Source organism: Odontesthes bonariensis, chromosome 12 (assembly GCF_027942865.1).
Source record: "Odontesthes bonariensis isolate fOdoBon6 chromosome 12, fOdoBon6.hap1, whole genome shotgun sequence".
Lineage (NCBI taxonomy): Eukaryota > Metazoa > Chordata > Actinopteri > Atheriniformes > Atherinopsidae > Odontesthes > Odontesthes bonariensis.
The window spans coordinates 14,143,933-14,168,563 of NC_134517.1; the positions used below are offsets into that span (position 1 = coordinate 14,143,933).

Here is a 24,631-nt window from a genome sequence, read left to right on the forward strand (position 1 = left end):
AACTATACGTTTAATAATGCTAGGTGCTAGCCAAGCAGGCTCTAGTTTAGCTTCCTGCCAAGCTTCGTTCACGGAGCAGGGTACGCGCACAGGGGGAAGGAGGGGGAAGGAGGGGGAGGGGGAGGGAGGAGCAGATTGCAGTTTGATAGACGGCATCAGAATCCAATCATTGTGAACGGTCCGTTCACAATGATTGAATACTGTTTTTCCTAGATTGTACGTTCTAGAGGCCACTAAAACTTTTCATATTTGTGTCAAAACTTTTAATTAATTGGTTGCAATGGGGGTGTGAAGAGTATTTCAAGCAATATGTAAAAAAATGTTCCAGAAAAAGATCCCCTACCCTGCCTTTAAGAGCGTTTGTTGAATCTGACGTGGCGTGTTCTTACGAGACCTTCATACGAAAAAAGTAAGAGAAATTTAGAATAAAAATACGAAAATGTTCTTGCATGAGACCCAATGTTTTTTCATACTTATGCCCTCTGCTTTGTGTCATTTGGGGGGTATTTGGGCACTTAAGGTTTGGACGTTTCTGCTGAGCTGTTTTAATTGGCAAGTTGAGGGGGACGTAGGAATGGGAAATACAAGCTGCCTTTTTTTTTAACAACAGTTACACGGTTGAATAATTCTGAATTATGAAAACATGCCGTGGACGTGTGTTTTGTCCCATTCCTGTAAATTTTGACCCTGATATATGCTTTTATATTTACCAGGAACAAAACATACTTACATCAGAGTTGAACCTCAATTGGCAGACATTACAGGAGATGACTTGTTTCTTTTTGGGTGCCATGGTAACACCAAAGGTGTGATTGATGACGGCCTTCTGGACTGGGTCCATCTGCATAAGACACACAGAGGTAAGAGGTCACCAGTTTTTTTTATCATAGTTTGTCTGTACGCATTGAAGCCACAACACACTGCTGATAGCACAACAACACAACAACACAACTAACACACTTAAATACCGTGTTGAAGTTCGGGAAAAGTCCGACTGGTGACGTCGTCTCAACTGGAAATGGCAGGAATGGTTTCATCATCAACGAGGGACCAGTTGCACCTATGAGGCCTGGTAATGCCCCACCCACTGCACCACAGCCATTTCCTGGAAACAGAGTTTGAATTATGGTTTTCTAATAACAAGTTTATGAACGCTGAGAAACAAATACAGCAACAGCACGAAGGTTGGTAACGTAACTTTTCTATTGTAAAGTTTCAGGCCTGCATTAACGCCACCATTACCACATCCAAATGAGAAGATCAGGAAATTTCCTATTACAACACAATGGGAGCATTTACACATGACCCCAAACAGTTTTTTCACAAGACCATGGAAATACAAATGGTGTTTTTTAATCATGTCATATTTTCCTTAAATTATGAAGATGACTATTTTGCCTTTTATTTCTAATTATTATTGATGTCTCTGCACCCCTCTAACCACCAGTTAATTGATATATATATATGTACATCATATTTATCATATTTATTATATTTAATAAATCAACTAGCTGTTGTTGATGCCTCAATGAATGATTGAATTCTAATTATTTTATTATCAATTTATTTCTTAATCAAAATTGCCACATTTCAATCATTTAACAGGAACATATTTAAATACTCTTGAGGCTCATTTAAAAATCACTGGCTGTTGTGACAATATAGACATCATGAATTATCCATAAATTCTGAGCCAGAGTTGCATATATAGAGTCATAAGAACAATAAAAAAAGTATCAACATTTATGTTGAAACTTATTAGTTTTGTTATTAGCTTTAAATACATGTTTGACCAATAGTGACCTATTGGTCAAACATGTATTTAAAGCTTGTCCTCTGGTTTAATTGTTCAGAGATCAAAGGTATCACTGAGAGATATGAACAGTTCTTGGCAAATCTTCTAAGGAACAAATGGAGAAAATCATTCTTCAAGTTTATGGTGTTACAATCTGGACAAAGATTGTAACAAAAAGTGTGTAAACGACCTGCGTAAATGATGAATGCCACCCATGCGTATTTAAGTGCACGTGCACGAGGATTGTAGATTTGCATACTCCACGCCCAAAATTATACTATAAAAGGCTACGTTTCCTATCTCCTCTGCCAGGAAGTGTTGAGTGTTGAGCAGTGGCGGCTGCTGACTTTTAAAACAGGGGAAGCCCATATTACGTGTTCAGGGTTATAGTGGCTCGTGCCATCCCAAAGCAGAAGATAGCAAAGTTAAAAAGAATTAGTTATAACATAGCTGTCTCTAGTATGACAAGTATGCCCAGCAAATACACAGAAAGAAGATATAGACTTTGAAAATTCACACAACAAGGCCAAAATCAAGTATGATGGAATCTAAGGCCTGTAAATGGCTGGATCAGAATCTGTGGAGCATTTTTCCCTGTCATAATGAATACTTAGAGTTTGATGGTGGTGGTAAGTATTCTTAAAAAAGGTAACATTTGTGAATGGGCAGCATGAATTCTGGAAAGAAACAACTAAAAGTATTACACAGTGCACCTTTAATGGAAATGGAAACGATGGGAAATGAGTGAAACTCCGACAGCACTTTCACAGACAACCAGTCTCTTTCGTATCCACTTTGGGACTGAAGTTCCAGCGTGCTTCTCCCCATTAAAAAATTCGGCTGCACAGTTTGTCATGATGGACAAACACTAACTCCAATCATCACGACACAGCCCCTCATATTGACACGCCCACGTCTAATCTACCCCCAGAAACGCCGAGCAGCCTCGGAAGTGATGAGTTTTTGTCGATTTAGCCAATGATGACCTAGAATTGTAGAAAAAAACTTGACTCTCCCGCCCCCTCCTGAAGCCGGGCAGCCCTCGGCTCGGAAGCCTGGCTGTTAGTGGCGGCTTCATAACATGATTTCCTCTGTGAACGGCGGCGATTTCAGAACAAATCACTTCATTAAGCTACAGGACAACATGTTGTAGTTATGAAAGTAAATGCAGTATTGGGCATATCTTGTGTTTTGTGAATAACTGTTTTATCGTCAATTTAACATTGAATGTAGCAATTTCGCCAGAGAATGGGAGAGGCTGTCCGGCTTCCCGTGTTGTCTCTGAATAGCCGCGGCTGGTGTTGAGTCATGAGAATGTCATCAAGGCATAAAAAGAACAACTTTACAGGCTCTGAGATTGAAGTTCTGCTTTCAGAGATCCAAAAAGGAAAATCTGTCATTTTTAGCAGTGTCAGCAGTGGAATTACGGGACCTGCTAAAGCGAAGAAATGGGAAGCAATTACGAGTGCTGTTAACCCTTTAGGCGCCAGGTTTTTTTTTAAAAAAGACTAGATTTTGACATCTAAATTTCAAAAGGCTGTGGCTTCTAAATGGTTAGAGATAGAGACAAAGTGTAAATGAGAAACATATTGGTAATGACCTGAATTTCATGTAGGTTGTAAATGTTCCTATCTAATTTGCATATTATGACGTCATATGGTGGCTCAGAACAAATGCCTTGTAACCATATTTGTCCGGCTTGTTTGGATTGTAAAGCTTCAGGGTGGACTTTCCCTTGAAAGCTATGGTAATTTCATCCAATGACAGTTCTTTGCGTGGACCAAACACAGCTGAGAAAAGTGGGATAATGAGGTCAATTATTGGACGCACTTTGAACAGCCTATCATAGCCTGGCTGGCCCCTCTCAACATACTCCTCGTTGTTAGAGAAATGGAGGAAAGACAGGATAATTTCGAATCGGTTCCTCGACAATACTTTCCCAAACCCAGGTGTATAGCACGGCCAAAATTCTGCCCAATAGTCCTCTATCTCTGATTTTTCCACCAGCCCCATGCACAAATGCAGTGACAGGAAGGCTTTCATTTCAGACACAGTGACATCATACCAATCATGAAACCGTGAGCTTGGCTTTAGCTGTTGAGAGCCCAGATACTGATGTGCATACCTATTTGTCTCCATTGTGATGTGACTCCAGAAATTGTCCGTAAGAAAGAGGGACAGAAAATCGAGAGGTTGTGATTCAGTCTGAATTTCTCTATCACCACGATAGCCAATTGCCTCATCAAAGGGTTTTATCCATTCCTGTAAAACTTCCTCATCTCTCAAAAAGACCCAGTCACCATTACCGTCACCATCTCCAGCCCTGTTTAGCCTCCCCCTGCTGCCTCGTACCACGTACACCTCTCCCACGGGCACTCGGGCCACGTTCATTCCTCTCACCCCCTCTCCCATTTAGCAACGCTTCATCTTCGCTACTTTCCGCCCTATTCAGACCACCCCTGCGGCCAATCCGACACCCACCAGCCCTTCTACAGACACTACGCCCCCGTTTACCCCTGCTTGTGTTGGGCAAAGAGTTGGAAAATGTAGTGTTTTGTGCTTTGGAAAAATTGGTGCGTTGCACAGCCGCAGCACAGCCGCAGCACTGCCGCGCAGTAAAGCACCACCATGGCTAGCACGGTAGAAAGAATTGACACTCACGCTGGTCCCAGCGCTACTCTCACCTACACTGTTTCCACCATTCCCACCAGCCCCCCTACGAATACCAACACTCCTAGTAGCCTTTCCACTAACTTTGTTAGGCAAAGGGTCGTGTGCTAGTACATTAGCACCGCCATTGCCATGCAAAGACGCACCATGCTCAGCGAGCTCACTAGTTGACCGACCGTCATCTCCAAAAGAAAGATTTTCCCCTTCTGAATCAGAATCGGCGAACAGGAAACCCATCACATCACTATAAGTAAACTTTTTCCCAGTCATCTTTTTTTTATTTTGTCTCTAACTCTTGTAATCCAGCAATACCGCTTCAGCAATCAAGATCCGTGGCACACTTTCTCCGTTTTTTTCTCCTACAACGTAGAAGGGACTTCCTCGAACATTTTACATTACAGTGTGACGTATTCCGAGCCAAAGTATAAGTTTGGGATGTCTGCCAACTAGTGGACGGGAGTATAAGGCAAATTTGACACTCTGCTTGGCTCTATCGTCTGTTAAAGTCAACACCGCTTCTTGTCGCAATATTGCGACTTTGGCGCTTAAAGGGTTAATTCAGTGTCATCTGTAGTTCGTAATGTCACTGAAATAAAGAAATCCAAAATAAATAAAATGGTTTGATATGAAAATGGCTTAAAAAAAACAAAAACGTCTCTCCATGGCCAGGCGCTCGATGACTGCAACTAAAGGCATGCAATCAGTTGTTGCCTCATCATGATGGCTCTTTGATGGGGCGGTCCATGATGGGGGTCTTCTGGCACCACACCTTCTGGTCTGCCTGGCCTGGTTCAGGTAGTAGGAGACCCTCCTTCTCCTATTGTGCGCTGCACAATAGCCGCATTCGGACAGAGCCGCTCTAAGAACGCCGTTCTAATAACGGTCCTCCTCGAATTTCGTTCTGATAACTGTCCTTCCCCAGCGGAACTGTTTCAGTCCGCATTCGCACATGAGTCGGGATCAGGCTGGGACTGATGCGGCGCAACCGTCTGCGACAGTGACGTGTTACTTTAGCGCCACACTCAACAACAAAACAAAACAAAACCCGCGAAAAGTAAGGAGAGAAGAAAAAAACACCACAAAGAAGCTAATATGGAGAGCGGGGAGGCCACCGTGTTCATGGTCTGCATGATGGTGACATTAATCATGGACGATCACATCGGGCATCTAACAATCGAGGCTGGAAGAGCACACAGAGAGAGTCAGGAGACGAAGGATCGAGAGCAGGCGATACTTCTTGGTTTCATGAAGGAAGAAAGGAGAGCAGAGCGCCGCAGACAAAGGAGACCACGTGTAAGTTTAACTTATTAAACACGCGCCGTTTGTGTGGTATGAGTAAACATTTCAGCCGTGACAGCATGACAAGGGGCGTAGCTACCAACCACCAAACAATACGTCAGATGTGTTCCTATAGAACCCAGAAAAGACCCAGCCTCGGAGAAGGAGCTGAAATGGTTATAGGAACTGAGGGCCATGGTCCCGAGTTCCTGTATGTGCGAATGCGGGACAAAACGGCCCCGTGGATTAAAAGGTTATAGGAACTGCCAAAGGTTCCTACAGTCCGAATACGGCTAATGGCACGGGTGCTTTGATGCGTACATGTGTGTAGTCTATTGCTCCGATTATATTTGGTAGTCCAGCCAAGGCATGAAAGTCCCTCTTAATTTGTACTTGTTGGACAGAAGTGTATGGGAATTTGGGTGATAAACTGATGAGAGATTTGATGACCAAGGGGAGCGCACGACTCACAGAGGACTGGGACACCCCCGATCTGTCTCCAATCTCGCTCTGAAAGGTTCCAGTGGCAAAATAATCCAAGGGTAGTGAGGACCTAGCCTGGGTGCCAGCCGAACTTAGCCCCGCCCATAAAATTTTTGGTCGGGAAGTTCGGTTTGGCTCTGCTCAGTTGGGAAATCATTATGCCCGACATGGAATCAGTCGACCCAATCAGATTGCCAGGACGGGCTTTATACGATGATGGACAGATGATCAACAGGGACATTATCAACTACGTCACTAAAGAGCGCTTGGTTTGAATTCTGATTGGTTGTAGGTCTATCCAATTGCGCGAAGAGGCATTTTTTCTCCTGGTTCGGTTGAAACACGGCCCATACTCAAAACTCTATTGAGCGGTATCAGACTCACATTCTGACTAGAATCGTGAGTATGACGTAGTCAGGCTAGTGAGGACCTGGACGTGTGGTGGAATTAGGTTTGATCGGCATGTTTCTCTCTGGAGTTGTGGCTCCATCAAGCTGCATATTTGCAGCAGCACAGTCCTTGGCAATCTAAATCGCGATGTCAGCCATTTGTCTGTATACACGGTCTCGGAGCACACATGCGCTAAGGCATCCAAAAGTAGCAAGTCAGCCGCTGGTTACGCTTCCCATTGACCTTGTTATATACAGAGTTAAATTAACCTTCATTTTGTGCATAATTTAAAGGCCTACAGAAAGGTGACTTTTTGCACAAAACTGAATTAGCAGATCGATTCCTTATATAGCATGGAATTTTTTTATGATTTTAAAATAATTTTAGGCCCCTGGATAGTTCTGATTAGACCCAATAAACTATCACCTCATTTGACTCGAATTTGTAAACTGGAACGACTGGTGCGCGACGTCGCGAGTGCCAGCTGCTGGAACAACCACCAGTAGTTCTAGTAGCGAAGCCAGCAGTTTGCCAGACCTGGACAGCTTCTTCACGGCAAATTTCGATGTGTGCCGCGGGACGTCGCTTGGAAATATAAAACGTTGGCTTCAGTGCAGTTTTTATTGAGAGTAGATGTACGAAGTGCGTGTGTTGCCCTCAGCAGCAGCAGCTCACACCACCGGGGACAGAGGAAGCAGAGAGACCCGCGGTCTTGTGTCTGTGTCTCCCTGTCCGCCTGCCTCCTCTCTGGTGAAATCAGCCGGAGCCATCCGCCGTGTTCAGCTCCCTGCGGTGCGGACGCTCAGGGGGAATCCACCTGGCGGAGAGCGGACACACTCTCCGCCAGGTGGAGAGCGGAAATCAGCCGGCAGAGCGATCATCAAGAGCCCCGAGGTGGACACATGGCTGATTTCAGGGCAACCATCCCGCGGTGTGTCCGCTCTCCGCCAGGTGGATTCCCCCTGAGCGTCCGCACCGCAGGGAGCTGATCACGGCGGGATGGCTCTGGCTGATTTCACCAGAGAGGAGGCAGGCGGACAGGGAGACACAGACACAAGACCGCGGGTCTCTCTGCTTCCTCTGTCCCCGGTGGTGTGAACTGCTGAGGGCAAGACACGCACCCACAGCACTTCGTACATCTACTCACAATAAAAACTGCACTGAACCGAACGTTTTATTGCCTTCACCACTCAACAAGCATACTAATAGCGGCAGCCAGGAAAACCCATGGCACCTGTGACGTCACACGGAAGCCCCGCCCCCAGTTTGGAATTCCAAGAAGGATTTCCAAGCAGCAAATTCAAAATCGCAAATTTCATGCGTTTATGAAATGTTTTGGTGTAGAGTCCAATGATCATTATTGTTCCTCTGTGTATGTATTATCATTATGTATTGGGTGTAGTGTCCGCTTTCTGTAGGCCTTTAAGTCAAACAGAATAATGTTAGCATCATTATGGGGTATAATGTATATATTTATTTATTTTTGCTTCAAAGTAATTAAATATACAATCCATTCGTCAAGCAAACTTGATTCGAATAACAGTGGACTATTTTACGAAACTCCTACGACAGGTCTGGATCACTCGTAAATTCTGTTCGTACCTGAAAGAAAACGTAAAATACGAAAAGATTGGTGAATGCGCAAATTCTCTTAAATCACTCGTACGCACGTGTAGCCCTGTATAAAATTCATATAGGTTCATTCATATCCCCTCTCCAAGCTCACCAAGGGTTATGCCCCACTTGGCAAGACCCCAAGTCCAAAAAGAGTGTCGACCCAAGCAAAGTCTATTTCAAGCCATCAGAGCCCTTCGGAGAACGGTGGACTCAGGTTTGCCAGGAAGCTTTTGAGCAGATCCGTGACTGTTTGAGCAATGCCCCAGTGTTAGCATTCGCTGACCCCACAAAGACATACATATTGCATGTGGACGCGAGTATGAATGGGCTAGGCGCTGTCCTAAACCAGGAATATTCTGAAGGCCACAGGCCAGTAGCTTTTGCCAGTCGGAAGCTTAAAGACCCAGAGCATAACTATCCAGTCCATTAATTGGAATTTCTAGCATTAAAATGGGCTGTCGTGGACAAGTTTCCCGATTACCTGCATGGAGCTAAATTTATTGTAAGAACTGACAACAACCCATGTGTTGACTTCTGCCAAAGTCAGTGCCGCCTGGCATCGTTGGCTCACCGCCCTTGCCACTGTAGCAGTCACAGTGCCGTGTGGATTAAGAGTTTTTCAAACTTTGACAAAACCAACATTCCTGTGGGGGATGTTTACGTATGTGGATATAAACCAGATCTTCATTTTCTTTCCACAAAGGAAAAAGAGACAGAAACTGCCTAATTTACGTTCACCTTCTACCCTTTTAAAAGCTTTTTGGGAGTGAAAAATAAGCAACAGACGCTTGCAATAAAAATTGGGATAGACTCTAACGAACAAAGAACTCACTCTTGGAAAAGTGGGACACTTACTATCTTATCTGGACCATAACTCGAAAGTTGACACTTTAACACCCCTTTTCACCAGCAAACCGACCAGATGGCTACATACGAACTGAGAAGACTTCATAAGACTCACTTTTAGTCGAATCTTAAAACTATATTAAATGTGTTTGATAACCGTGTACAATTTCTTTCAGGTTTCCAGCTTGATCACAAGACGCATTTAGAGACAATTTGTACGATTCTGGCTTAAATATTGACGAAGAAACAAACTTGTTGGAAAATGCCCAACCTGCCTGATGGAACCACATTGCCCCCTAGTGGTCTGCAGTGTTGATTAGTTGAACATTTAAATCCCAGAGGACTCAGTAAAATGGACAATATATGCAACTATTAACTTCTAACGATGTCCCTTCGGTATCTATTTGGTATTTGTTTGGTGTCCCCATTGTTAACACAGAAAATTAACATTGTGTGGTTTACTATTCATATGTCACGATTTCATAGATATTCATCTGAATTTTGAAAGTCATAATTGTCTTTATCATGTGTGTTATTTTGATGTCTTTATATTACAAGTCTATGTTATATCTTTAATCTGCATATCTTAACAAGATGTGGTGTTTTCAGAATCACCGAGACAAATGTTCTATGAGATGGGAGTAATGGAGAAATAAGAGTTTTCTTTGTCTAAATCCAGAAATCCCCATATAGCACAGATCACCTTACACAGACATGCACACAGTTCAAGCATGTCATTGGCTGAAAAAGTAGTGTAAGCCCCGCCTCCGAGAGTCAAAACCCGGAACCCGCGAAAAACACGCTCTCGCTAGTTCTCTCGTTTGCTGGCTCGCTTCAGGCGTCTGCTCTCTTGCTTCTTGCCTCTTGTTCCAGAAGGGTTCCAACCCAGAGTTTCAGAAGGAGATTTGAGCAGAGAACAGCTGCTCAGAGAGTTTTGGAGATGGTTTAAGCAGAAGAGAAGAGCTCACCAGAGTTTGGGAGTTTTCCCATAATCTCAGGAGAGAACGGAAGGACGTGTGGATAACGATGCAGCGGACGACCGGAGGAGACCCTCCAGAACCCAGTGAGACCCCGGAGACGAGAAAGAAAGACCCGAACAAAGAAACATATTGAAATACTCTGAAGATGCACGTTTTACGTGTTTTTGTTCGTCCCTCGCCATCCACGTCCTTCTACGTCGCACGTCCTAACCTCCGCTGTTTCACGCCATCATCACCTTTTCCTACCAAGAAAGCCAACTCCAAGCAACCTTTTATTAATCTTCTGTGAACTTAAGTTCACTTCATCAGAGAAGCAACGGACCCACTGACACCCAAAAGATTCGATCATCTAGCCACAGTCCTCGGCACCATCGTTTCGGTTTCCCGGTGAAAGAAGCAACTGAGAAGTCCGCTAAAGTCAGCCACCACAGCCAGGAAGGCCCAGAGAGCAGAAGAGAAATCCCCTCGGACCCGCGTGGCCGCTGCCGTGTTCCGAACCGACTAAACAGAACTTCAGCACAGTAAGACCGACCCGTTTTCACCTTAAAGTGGGTTTGATGGATGTCTCGAGGTTTTCACAGAATGATAAATTAATCCGAAATGTCAGTATTTAGCGTCAAATAGTCAGCCAACCCAAATTATTTGAATAAATCCAGTATCTCTCCATTCCCATATTTTATTTTATATTCACTAAGTGTTTTATATAATCACCCATATTCCATGCATCTCCTGTTTGTTTAAAGGTTCATGTCTAAGATCATATCATTGTAATAAACAGCTCATATATCTATATATATATGTTATAATCACAGATTGTGTTGTATGCTTTCTTTACGTAATGTCTGTCCAACCAAACGAGAACTTCACGAAAGTAGCGAGATATGAGACTGAATATTAATTGATTATTAATTGAAAGATTAATTTAACACCAGTATCGTAAGATTTCGAACAGTTTTCCTACCTGACTGTGACTTAAATTAAGTTAAAACCTAGGTAGGTGGTGCCCTGAATTCGAGGTAAGGTTTATTTGAGACTGTAAGAACATCTCATAAATCCTTATATTTAATACGTATATAAATACCCGGTAACGCTACACCACCTACGATTTCACCATCCAATATCATCCTGGGAGGCACAATATTGATGCTGATCTGCTGTCTCGGCAGTACACTCCCGAGGAGGCGAAAGAGTGGACTAGTGTCCCACCTGCTGGCATCAAAGCCCTCTGCAAGCGAGCCTGCATCAGTGGAGAGATAGATGCGCCTGATAGATTGGTGGATCAGTTGGGAGCTCCTGCCACAGCGGTACCTGAAGCTTATGTGTTCCCAGTGAACCTTAGCGTGAACACCCTTGACCAGTTGAGCTCAAAAGATATTCAAGCATCACAAGACATGGACCCAGCAATTGGGTCTGTAAAGAAAGCAATGGAGAACAATAAAGTGCTGACTCTCTCCAACAATGATTGTCCAGAGACTGTGTTGTTGCTACGTGAAACCCGCAAATTGGAAGTAAAGGATGGCATGCTATACAGAGTAAAAGAAAAGACATGTGGAAAACGGATCAAACAACTGGTCTTGCCAGCGAGATATCGCCCAATGGTGTTAAGGTCTCTACATGATGAGTGCGGACACATGGGAGTGGAGCATACTATCGAACTGATCAAAGACCGATTTTATTGGCCAAGGATGACAACTGAGGTTGAGCAGTACTCTGCTGTGTTTGGACTTGTGACTGCCATCACCCCCATCTGCGACTGCCATTGCCTTATTCCCCCCTGTTATCCACTTTTTGCCCCTTGTTTGAATCCCTGAGTTTTGAACTAACATGACAATGCACATGCTTTTATTTTCTGCTCTTGATTGAGAGAAGCGGTCACAATAGTTTTTAGGCCTCACCGCAGCCGAGCATCATTACAGGCCTGCAACAGAATTTTGAGTTTGTCCTTTTGATGTGGGTCCACATGTGATAAATGTGAAATTTATTAAAGTTTTTATTTTACTCACCCTTCCTGAGAGAGGAGTTAACAACCATTTCATTTATTTTTCCGTGTAAATAAACACCTGTTAAAGTTTTTTTCTAAAGTCATGGTGGTACCTTAAAATTTAATTAGAAAAACTGAACAAAGTTTAGATTAATTTAAGATATTTTTCTGAGATCATAGTAACCATTTTTCCCTGTTTTGGTACGAACTCAAGCCCAGTCTCACTTTAGTAAGTAGTTTATTATCCTTAAACTAGAGATCTGGATTACACACGACTTAAGAACAAATCGTTGCGTACGAACGGTTGTTGCATGTGTTGAGACCTAGATATAAAGTGTACCATTTGGTTTGCATTTATATGTTTTGTGCTGTTGTGCGTGTGATGTCATCAGCCGCCGCGGTGTGGCGGAGGTGTTGCTTTGTTTTTACGGTTTTTACTTTGGTCTGCCTTCCGGGTGGTTGGGTCGTCTCGTCTGGAGAAACGCATGTAAATCCGAACCGGGACAAATAAAGTTGCCAGAAGTATAACACAGAGTAATGTCTACTTGAGGGTGCAACATAAACTTGGTGTTTTCCGCCCGGTCGGAGTTTATTCTCCAGCGCGAAGAAAAGACGAGTGACGAGGAACCCACGCGGACATTGTGAGAGCTAACGCTAGCTGCTAATCAAGCCTGCAGAAATCCAAAGCCACACATGGTGAAGGAAAAAGTGTCCTGTCATGGCGAAACAACAACAGATGTCTGCCGGATGGGAAGGTATTGTGGCCGAAATAGAAGAAAAGTTATTGACACTGAAAGCACCGGACTTAAATAATGTGTGTGCAGCACTGGATCTTACAGTGGAGGAACGTGACAAAAACTTACCTCGCAAGTTGAGAAGGCTGATTCTTCAATATATTGAAGGAGATGATATGATCTCCATGGAAGATGAAGGAATGACTGTTTTGCTGCAATTAAATGACAGACTGGACGATCTTAAAGATAAAAGTGAGGATAGCGATGAACTATCTCAAAGCCCAGTCGAAGAGCTCCACCGTGTGGACAAAACTGGAACAACATCCAATAACACAGAAGGACAAGGAGAAAGCAGTTCAACCGTGAATGTAGCAGCCGCTGTGGCTAGTCAAAATGTGCCTTTTGTCCATCCGTTGTACAGGAGAGAGTTAAAAATAACTGGTCAAATTGGAGAACCAAATCAAAAGGACAAATTAACCTACTCAAGTTTGGAGAGACAGATTCAAAGAGCACTAAAGAAAGGATATGATGAGGGAGAAGTTGTCGAAGCCGTTATCCAAGCAATAGCTTCAGGAACAAAACTCAAGAGCTATTTGGAAAGTCGAATAGACTTGACACTGCAAGCCCTCAGGCAAATTCTACGAACTCATTACATTGAAAAAGATGCTACAGAGCTGTATCACTGCCTCACACGTGCGGTTCAGGAGCCCAAAGAGACGCCCATACAGTTTTTGATGCAAGCCATGGACCTCAGACAACAAATTGTTCTTGCTTCGGATAGAGTCAAGTCTGGTTTGAAGTACAGTGCAGAACTAATCCAAAATCAGTTCCTTCAAACAGTAATGACTGGTCTTCATGATGACACTATTCGAACAGACATAAAGCCATACTTGCAAAATCCCAAAGTTACAGATGAGGTCCTTCTGGAGAAAATGACAGCTGCATACACTCTGGAAATGGAAAGAAAGAACAAGCTGTCAACGACATCAAAAGCAAAAATGATCAAAGTGGCGGCAGTCAGTGAAGATGAACAAACTGAACATGTGCTCAAACCAAACAAGAGTAAAGGTGGTGAAACAACCAAACGTGATACACTCATGGACAAGGTTGATCAAGGTAATAAGGCCATTTGTGAAGCTATCCAGAACCTCACCACACACATCGCAAGCCTTCAGCAAGCCCCTCAGTCTCACGTTCAACAAAGGAGAGTTGGTGAGGAGCCGAGTCGAAAATACAGGGCTCAGCCTAAGACTGTTAATATCAGACGGTGTCGTAAATGTCAACAGTCCAATCCAGATGGAAGGTGTGACCACTGCTACAAATGCGGCAGCACAGAACACTGGGCATCAGGATGCCGAATGAAAAACGTAACAGCCAGCACAAGCAAAATTGAAATCCAACATTGCCCTGCTGAAAACACCGATAAAGCAGAACTTTTCAGTCTAAGAGCACCTCTCACTGGTAAACAGCAGCAGACCGCAAAGCTGGTTGGGAAGAGATGTCTAGTTCGAGCCTCTTTAGGAGGAGTGGACACCACAATACTGTGGGACACTGGCTCACAGGTGTCAATTGTGGGAACTAACTGGAAAACAAAGTACTTACCAGATGTTGAAGTGAGACCAGTGGCTGAGCTGCTTGAAGATGGAGCATTGGAGCTTTCAGCTGCAAATGGAACTGACATTCCATACGAGGGATGGATGGAAATTGAAGTCACCTTATCCAAAGATGCTGTAGCTGGAATGAGTGACAAACCCGTCCTGGTACCCATCCTAGTGGCCAACAGTGACATTGAACGTCCAATCATCGGCTTTAATGTAATTGAGGAACTAGCCCTGACCAATGGCACAAGTGAAGACTGTAGATCATCGGGTCACATGGTTAAGAGACTGTGCACAGCCCTGGAGGTAGGACACAGAACTGCAAGAGCTGTTTTGTCTGTTTTAAAAACACAAAAGCCTGAAAACCAGCCCCACTTAGCCAGAGTAGGCAGACAACCAGTAACCATACCAAGGAACAAAGTGATGGTTGTACAGTGTGGTCGGCTAAACAAGAGTGTGGTAAATGCAACATATGTAGTACTAGAGCCAAACCTTGAGACACCATGGCCATCCGGTCTAGCCATTAGAGAACAGTTGATTAAACTTCCCCCAGAAGACAATGGAAAAATTGAAGTGACTGTGGAAAATATGACTGATAATGATATTGTGCTTTGCAGTCGCAGCATACTTGGTCTGTTGCACAGTGTTGTTGCCATCTACCCATTGCAGACAAAGTCGGCTGAGGAACAGACACCTCAAGCTGCAGGCAGCAGTGCTGCTCCGCCTGCGCAACAGTCGAGTGGAGAATCACGAGGTGAGCCCTGGGATCCACCTGTGGACCTGAGCCATCTGTCAGAAGACCAGCAACAGCAGGTAAAACAAATGCTCAGGGAAGAATGTGATGTTTTTGCAAAGGATGACTGGGATACAGGCTGCATTAAAGATTTGGAGATGGAGATACAACTAAAAGACAATGTGCCTGTCCAAAGAACATACAATGCCATCCCGAAACATCTCTATCAGGAAGTAAAAACACACATACAGGACTTACTTCACCGAGGCTGGATCCAGAAGTCCTGCTCTTCATACTCCTCGCCTGTAGTATGTGTCAGGAAGAAAGATGGGAGTCTTCGGCTCTGTATAGACTACAGGTTGCTGAATGGGAAAACACTACCTGACCGCCATCCCATCCCGAGGATTCAAGAGATTTTGGACAACCTGGGAGGTAATTCCTGGTTCACAGTGCTGGATCAGGGAAAAGCATACCATCAGGGCTTCATGAGTGAGAAAAGCAGACCCAGCACCGTGTTCATAACACCATGGGGACTTTATGAATGGGTAAGGATCCCATTTGGGCTGACCAACGCCCCCGCCTGTTTTCAACGCTACATGGAGGGATGCCTGAGAGACGTCAGGGACGAGATTTGTGTCCCATATTTGGATGATGTATTGGTTTTTAGCTCCAGCTTCAGCCAACACGTTCAAAATGTGAGACAAGTGCTCAGACGACAACAAGAGTGTGGCATAAAACTGAGACCAAAAAAATGTGACTTTTTCAAAAGTGAGGTCTGTTATGTAGGTCGAGTCATATCTGCAGAGGGATACAAGATGAACCCTAAAGAAGCAGAGGCCGTTCAAGCACTAAAGCACGAAACACCAATGACTGTGCGAGAGGTGAGAAAGCTAATGGGATTCCTTAGTTATTACCGATCCTACATACCAGATTTTTCCAGGACAGCCAAGCCCCTTTATGAACTGTTAGCAAAGCACAAGGCTGAGGTGAAGCAGAGTCAAAGGAAGGAGCAGCTTAGCCGCAAATCTGTCCAGCTGCCACCTTCCCATCCAGTACAGTGGACAGCACTCCACAAAGAGATATTGAACAGGATAGTAAATCAGCTGACAAGTCCACCTGTCATGGCGTATCCTGATCTAGAGAAACCCTTTGTGCTTCATGTCGACGCCTCTGAAGATGGTCTAGGTGCAGTTTTGTACCAACGTCAAGAAGGTGTTCTTAGAGTGATAGCATATGGCTCAAGAACCTTAACAGCAGCAGAGAGGAATTACAAGTTGCACTCAGGCAAATTAGAATTCCTGGCGCTGAAATGGGCCGTAACAGAGCGGTTTCGGGACTACCTCTTCCACGCGCCTCACTTCACGGTCTACAGTGACAATAATCCCCTGACCTATGTTACAAAGTCAGCAAAACTGAATGCAGCTGGACACCGCTGGGTGGCAGAGTTAGCGGATTACAGATTCACATTGAAATACAGACCTGGAACAGCAAATACAGATGCAGACTTTCTGTCACGTAGACCGAAACCCATTGAGGATGTCATCCAAGAATGCACTGAGGAATGCCAACAGGAAACAATCGAATGCATCGGTAAAGCTCTGGACATAGACAAGACAGGTGAAGTAAATTGGATCACTGCGGTTACCTGCAATGAAGATGCGCTGCCGGAGTGTAACATCTCAGAGCCACTTCAGCCTCTTGCAGCAGATGACATGAGGACAGCTCAAAATGCAGACCTGGTTATAAACAGAGTGGTGACTTTGAAAAAAACACATGTCCACCTGAAACACAAAGACAAGCTGACAGAAAATGAAGGCGTCAGACAACTTCTCAGGGAGTGGCCCCGTCTACAAGTAGACGGTGACGGCATCCTCCGAAGAGAAACGGCGACGAGAAAGCAGCTGGTGGTTCCTGAATCTCTGAAAACAGTTGTGTACAAACACCTACATGAGGAAATGGGACACTTAGGTGCAGATAGAATGGTGGCTCTTGCAAGAGAACGCTTCTTTTGGCCTAAGATGAGACAAGAGATGGAACACTATGTTACCAAAGTCTGTCGCTGCATTAAGAGAAAGAAACCAAACAGAATAACCAGAACAGTTATACAGAGCATAGAGACTTCTGCACCATTTGAGATGATTTCTATTGACTACTTACATTTGGACAAGTGTAAGGGAGGTGAGGAATACATACTTGTCGTTGTTGATCATTTCACCAAATATGCACAGGCATATGCAACAAGAGACAAGTCTGGGAAGACAGCAGCCAGGAAGCTGTTTGATGACTTCATGATGCGCTTTGGTTTCCCATCCAAGATACACCACGACCAGGGAAAAGAGTTTGAAAATACTCTCTTCCACAAGCTCCAAGACTACTGTGGTATCCGTCACTCCCGCACTTCTCCATATCATCCACAAGCAAACCCTGCAGAGCGCTTCAATAGAACACTGCTGGGAATGCTGCGCACACTGGAGGAGTCTCAGAAGTCAAGGTGGAAGGAGCACCTTAACAAAGTGGTCCATGCCTATAACTCAACAGTGCATGAGGCAACAGGATTTTCTCCATTCTTCCTTCTCTTTGGCCGTGAACCAACACTGCCAGTGGACCTGATGTTCCCCAGGAGAGGAGAGGAGAGAAACCAGTCACAGACTGGCTATGCAGAGAAGTGGAGAGAAGTCATGCAAGAAGCCTATGCCATTGCAAGGCATAACATGAAGAAGAGTGCTAGAAGAGGACAGAAAAACTACAATCAGCGTGCATGGAGTTCTACACTTGAGTCAGGTGATCACGTCCTGGTAAGAAACCTCACACCCAGAGGTGGCACTGGAAAATTACGCAGCTATTGGGAGGACATGATTTATGTTGTGAAGGGAAGGAAAGGCCCTAATAGTCCAGTGTATGTGGTTGAGCCATTGCAAGGGACTGGGAGAAAACGTGTGTTACACCGAAACCTACTCCTGCCATGCCCCTACCTGGTTGAAGAGCCACAGGTGGATGAATCCAGCCTGAAAGAGGAAAACGGAGGAAACAAAACAAAACCGAGAACTGGGAGACAACACACAGCTAAGCATGACACTTACCAAGCTGATACAGACAGTTCCAGTGAAGAGGAGTATCATGTGTGGACACCAGTGAGACACGCAGGTCTGCCCCTTAATGCAGGAGCAAAAGAGTTCTGCCCCAGGAGTGAAACACCCAGAGAAAGATCTGAACTCATACCTGAGGAGCACTCTGAAAAGGAACATGTGGAGGAGGAACATGGCATGGATGAAAGGAGTGACACTCCAGCTGTGGAATCAGAGGATGAGCAGAGTGATGCTGAAACATGGAGACAAAGGCCTAAGAGAGTTCGACAGCCCAGGCGTGTCTACACCTATGACCAGCTAGGCCAGCCGACCTTCCAGCAGCTTAAAACCTGTCCTGTCGGCGTAAAAGAGCCCTCTGAGACCAGCCGTGACCTGCCAACCAGATCATTACCCATGTATCCTTTCTATCATGAATAGAAATTCATACATACATGAGACAATTTAGTGAGTTAGTTTATTTTTGACTGGTAACACAAGTTATAGTTCATGAGAATTTGGTAATTGACACACATTAGAGAATAGAAAACAGGTTAGCTGAATATTTATTTTAATAATAAGCACAGAAAATGAGGATACTATGCTAGCATTTTGAAGTCGAGGCAGTAGTGTGGTACATACTGTAAAGAAGGAAGTAGTAGTGTGTACACTTACATGGCTATGAAATGTGTTAACACACAATACTGAGTGTAGATGGTAATTTCCTTGTCCCATTTGCGAAGATTTGGGGGGCCCACCAATGCTTCTGGACTATGCACTCTTCAATACTAATGGACTATGAACATTTGATCCTGTATTGTGGCCATGAGAGACTTTTGCAAAGGAAAAAAAACTAATGGAGTAGTAAAATAGTACAACCTTATTTCATCCTGTAAGAAAAAAATGTGTTGTCATACCTGTTGTTTACTTACCTTTTCATAAAGTGTTCTATAGTTGAGAGATTAAGAAAATGTTTGGCAACATTTAATTTAGTGGGGGAGGGTGTTGAGACCTAGATATAAAGTGTACCATTTGGTTTGCATTTATATGTTTTGTGCTGTTGTGCGTGTGATGTCATCAGCCGCCGCGGTGTGGCGGAGGTGTTGCTTTGTTTTTACGGTTTTTACTTTGGTCTGCCTTCCGGGTGGTTGGGTCGTCTCGTCTGGAGAAACGCATGTAAATCCGAACCGGGACAAATAAAGTTGCCAGAAGTATAACACAGAGTAATGTCTACTTGAGGGTGCAACACATGAGGCCCATTATGAGTGTCACTGCAGTGAGGTCAAGTGGGTTTTTGTCCTGTCTCCATGTCTTGTCTTGTCTTTTCCTGTTTTTTTTTAAAGAAGTAACTCTCCTCTCATTTCAGGTCATTTGCCCTTCCTCATGTGTCGCGGTCTGATTGTCTACTGAATGTTTCCACCTGTTCCCTGTCACCCTGTGTATAAGAGTCTGCGTCTCCCTTTGTCTTGTGCCAGTGTGTCGTATTCGTCATTGACACACTGTGTCACACGCTAGAGCGTGCGTTCACTCGCCGTCCCACAGTTAAATCACAGCCTTGTGACTTAGTTGTCTTTTTGGATTTTTCCGATTCCTCCTAGAAAGAGATTTTGATTTGTAATTTTCATATCTTAGTTTGGTTAAATCTAGTTAATGATTTCATAGCCTTTTTGTTTTCTCCGAGTGGAGGGATTCTTTGTTTACTTAAACTTTTCATAGTCTAGTGCCTCCAGTTTTCAGGAGTGTTCTTCTGTTATTTTTACCTTAGTCTGCTTGACCTTTGCCTCCGTAGTGGAAGTGATTTTCAGTTACTTATAATGCTTTACAGTCTTTTGTGTTTTCTTCCTTTTCTTGGAGCGATTATAATTTTGGTCATTTTTATAGCTATGCTTCTTCCATTGTTGAGATAATTCTATAGCCTTCATCATCGACCTCAGTGCTCTAACATGAGCTTGTTGGTGTAGCAACACCAACATCCATACCATTTAAAGCTTTAAAAATAATTGATAAAATTTTACACTGGATCCTGAAACCAACAGGAAGCCAGTGGAAGGAAGGAAGCACAGCACTAAAATGCATTTAAATTCAAAGTGACATGCTCTGGACATTTGGTATTTCATTCCAACAAATCCTGGATTCATCATAACCCATTCCAGCCTGTTTCATGAGCCATTCTGAATCAACTATATCTCACTGTAAATTGACCAGATCCCGATATAATCCATTCGAAACGCTGTGAAATATTTTGTGTGTACATCTAACACCAAGTTCCTAATAGTTCTTAACATTGACTAGAACCCATTCTGACCCATTTAAAATTCTTTGAAAAATACTGTTATCATTTCTAATGACCTCAGGACCCACTCCGATCCATTCTGAAATCTCTTATCTAATGATAATCCATTCCAAATGGTATTATTAAATCCAACGTATGCCGTTCAAAATGACCTTGTGAGCTTGTGTACTACAGCCTTTTATAATCTTAATCATAATTTCTAATCTTAATTTCACTGTGGCCTATCAAACCCAAATGTATGCTTTACAATCCATACAAACACAATCTAAATACATTATAATGCATGTCTGAAAACTAGTTCTAACTCTGACAGATGACGTTTTCAAAGACAGTGTATTAGTTGATCTAAATAAACTGGATAGATAGGTTTGTTTTACTTGAACTCAGGAAGGTGTGTGTTTCTGTGTGTGAAAAATATATAGCTGTAGATAAGATGTGTCTCTCTCAGCTGCCTTGAGTTTATCCTTATATAACAGATCTGTGAGTCAGTGTCTGTATTTATGACTACAGCTCATTATGAAGGTCCAAACAACATGACACAACACAATGTCGTAATAAAATCCATGTAGTCAGACACATAGCAGCTCAGATGGTCTGTCTGGATCAGCTGTTATTAGATAGTAAATACAGATTGGCGTCTATTTTTACAGATAGTATGATGTTTCAGCTGGGTGGACCTGCCAAAATTAAAGTTTTGCCTCCAATAACAGGCATATTGGGAGGAGGCATAATGAGCTTTAATGTCCTTTTTCTTAACAAATTGACACAATTCTCTCTGAGGTCTGATTGAGAATTATGAGACTGGCTTTGGTCAAAATACCTTTTGGTTTAAGCAGAGTGGGTCTTGTCTCAGCCCTGTTTTCACTGTCTCTTAACAGTCTGTTTGGAGGAATGGAGACCTCTGAGTAGCTGAAGGCTTGTTGCGCAGCTGAGTGAGTTAGTGGTGCGCTCTGAAAGAAAGTTTCTAATCTGACAGAAGCATGGAATTCTATCAGTTTAAATCAGAGTCAATGAGCTATCGGAGACGTTCAGCCAACAAGGCTGCAACATTATGTTTGGGTTTGTTTCTGTGTTTGTATAGCCGCATTCGGACAGAGCCGTTCTTAGAACGCCGTTCTAAGAACGGTCCTCCTCGAATTTCGTTCTGATAACTGTCCTTCCCCAGCGGAACTGTTTCAGTCCGCATTCGCACATGAGTCGGGACCAGGCTGGGACTGATGTGGCGCAACCGTCTGCGACAGTGACGTGTTACTTTAGCGACACATTCAACAACAAAACAAAACCCGCGAAAGTAAGGAGAGAAGAAAAAAACACCACAAAGAAGCTAACATGGAGAGCGGGGAGGCCACCGTGTTCATGGTCTGCATGACGGTGATATTAATCATGGACGATCACATCAGGCGTCTAACATCGAGGCTGGAAGAGCTCACAGAGAGAGTCAGGAGATGAAGGATCGAGCGCAGGCGATATTTTTTCATTTCATGAAGGAAGGAAGGAGAGCAGAGCGCCGCAGACAAAGGAGACGACGTGTAAGTTTAACTTATTAAACACCCGCCGGTTGTGTCCGTGTCGTATGAGTAAACATTTCAGCCGTGACAACATGACATGGGGCGTAGCTACCAACCACCAAACACCTCCGTCAGATGTGTTCCTATAGAACCCAGAAAAGACCCAGCCTCGGAGAAGGAGCTAAAATGGTTATAGGAACTGAGGGCCATGGTCCCGAGTTCCTGTATATGCGAATGCAGGAGAAACTGGCCCGTGGATTAAAAGGTTATTAGAACTGCCAAAGGTTCCTACAGTCCGAATGCGGCTTATGTTGGCTAAGGACATACTGCCATGCTGGCTGTGGTGAGTTATGGTATTTGCGCAAGTTTACTGTCATCAAAACCTGGGCATCCCTTTTGTAAATTAATACAGGAATTGCAAACATAATCAAGTTATTCCACCAGTCATGACAAAACACCCCACCTCTATTTTTAGATGTAGATACATTATTGATCCAAGATGGAAATAGTTCAGCAATGTAATAGCGTAAATTAGCAGTGTAAGTTAGCAGCAGATGCTACTAAACAATGCTATGTGATCAACTGTAGTGGAATAAGCCGGAGATGTACACAGCGTAACTTGTAGTCATGCACATGTACAGTTAATTACTGCATTTAAATGTTTCTATAAATTAACATAATTAAATTGTACATGGAGATCTACATCTTTTCCAGGAACATGCTGATAATGTAATGTTAACACACCAAGAGCAGTACACTACGTTCAATGTAGCAATGAGAGTTACGAGAGGAACAGTGTTGCTGAAAACGTACCTTATTAATTAATTTGTTAATTGACAAAGTTATGGTGTAATTATAATGTAAATCTTTTAAAAATGAACAACAATAACTCACATCATCTTCATTACCTAAGCCATTAATGTTTGCTACTGCTAAATGGACAAATAAATACATGACAAATGATCAAATACTCTTGTGAAGTTCAAGCACTGATATTTGAAACTAATTTGTTTCAGTCCAGTGTTGAACTGCTGATCTAAACCATCAAAACCACCCCATAACAGCCAAAAGAACCACTCCAGACCACTCTTATCTTTTCAAAGACACCTTCAAGTACCTTCTCTTCCCAGTCAACATCAATAAGCACGATTATACTTTGTTCCAGCTGTCAGAACCATATCTATATTTACTGCTGTTACAACATTACAGACCATTAAAAGATCTTTTAAACCCCCTTTAAGCTGTTCCTGAGCAGTCTAACAACTTCAAGGACCCCCTTAACATCCAGAAGAACTATTTTTGTCCTCTTCAAGACCATTAAAGCCTTTAAAACCCACTTTAGTATCTAGATTTTTTTCTGAACACTTGTAACTTTACAGTATGAATTCACACATTGAAAACTGTCACTTTTACCTTTTAGTATGATTGAATTGTATTTATGATCTATAAGAATTGAAGATATTTTTCAGAAAGTGTGAGTATGACAAATGGCACGCTGACAGTGTTGTCTTAATTCTGTCCTTTCTGTCCTTTGAGATCTGGTTACAACGTGCACAAGCACAAGCACAAGCACAAGCACAAGCACACACAGTTACCCTTCTCTTTTACAGTAAGTTTCTGTTCTAAGAAGCCGCTATAAATACTGATCTAAACATCTAATACTGCTTCACATGGAAACCGACTGTAAACCAGTATGAAATCCAGCCAACATCAAAGCAATGATCCAGTTATTTGAGGCTATTAGTGAGTTGCCAAAAATCTATTAAGGGTAGCACTGAGTGTAAACAAACTCTGTTCAGAGATCTTTAAACAACTCTTTTTCCATTTGCATTAAGTAAATTGACAACTTTACGCAGATACTGGCCTTTATGATGGATAATTGGTTCAGTGTGATATTTCAAGAAAAAAATAAATTGTTTACACTACTTTACTTTCACTAGCATAATCAGTCTGATGCTGTAAGAAACCGGTTTAAACCTTAATGCCAAAACCAGTTAGAGCAGTCTGATTTTAGAGTGGGAAATGACCAGTTGAAATCTCTTGTCAAGTATAAAATGACTAGTGCAGAGCATTTACGGCTACTATGATAAGATGGTTTAAACCAGCGTGACACGGGTATAAAATTAGGCCAGCAAAGATGCTGTAACTGGTTCTTATTAGTTTGATATCATACTGGAACTGACTGATTTGAACCATTATAATGCAAAATATAAGAAGTTTTAGGAAAAGACACAGACACTCCGTACAAGACACTAGCATGCTAGTTAACTTGGATGCTAACAGAAAATTACCACTTCTTTTAACTCATCCCCTATATAACATTGTCCTACAAATGATATATTTTAACTTGAATATGGGCAGGAATGTTCTCAAACCTCAAATATGAAGTAGCCTGAGAGAATTTGGCAGATTGTTTTTGCTCTTTAGCTCCCCCTACAGTTATATCATGAAAACAAATCTCCATATGAGCCCTGTCTATGTACAGCCATAGCCATGAATTTGTTGTCATGTTGAAGAGGCCACAAATATGCCATTAAAAGAACCACAAAAGTGTCAAGAAGTGGGAAGCCAAAATCAAGGCCAGGAAATGATCATAACAAAAGTCAATGTACTTCAAAGTTAGTCAGAAGCACATAGTTTTAAGGTTCACAAATTTTTCTAGA

At 43.0% G+C, this 24,631-nt stretch overlaps 1 protein-coding gene across 3 annotated transcripts in view; it reads right to left on the minus strand.

Annotated features, from left to right (window-relative positions):
- Positions 1 to 24,631, minus strand: part of znf385b (zinc finger protein 385B) — a 100,397-nt gene that overhangs the window by 15,443 nt on the left and 60,323 nt on the right. For all 3 annotated transcript variants that reach the window (XM_075479178.1, XM_075479177.1, XM_075479175.1), the window contains exons 5-6: positions 969 to 1,105; positions 731 to 841 (exon numbers count right to left, since the gene is read on the minus strand). In XM_075479178.1, coding sequence (XP_075335293.1) covers positions 731 to 841; positions 969 to 1,105 — 248 coding nt within the window. The remainder of the gene's footprint in view (positions 1 to 730; positions 842 to 968; positions 1,106 to 24,631) is intronic.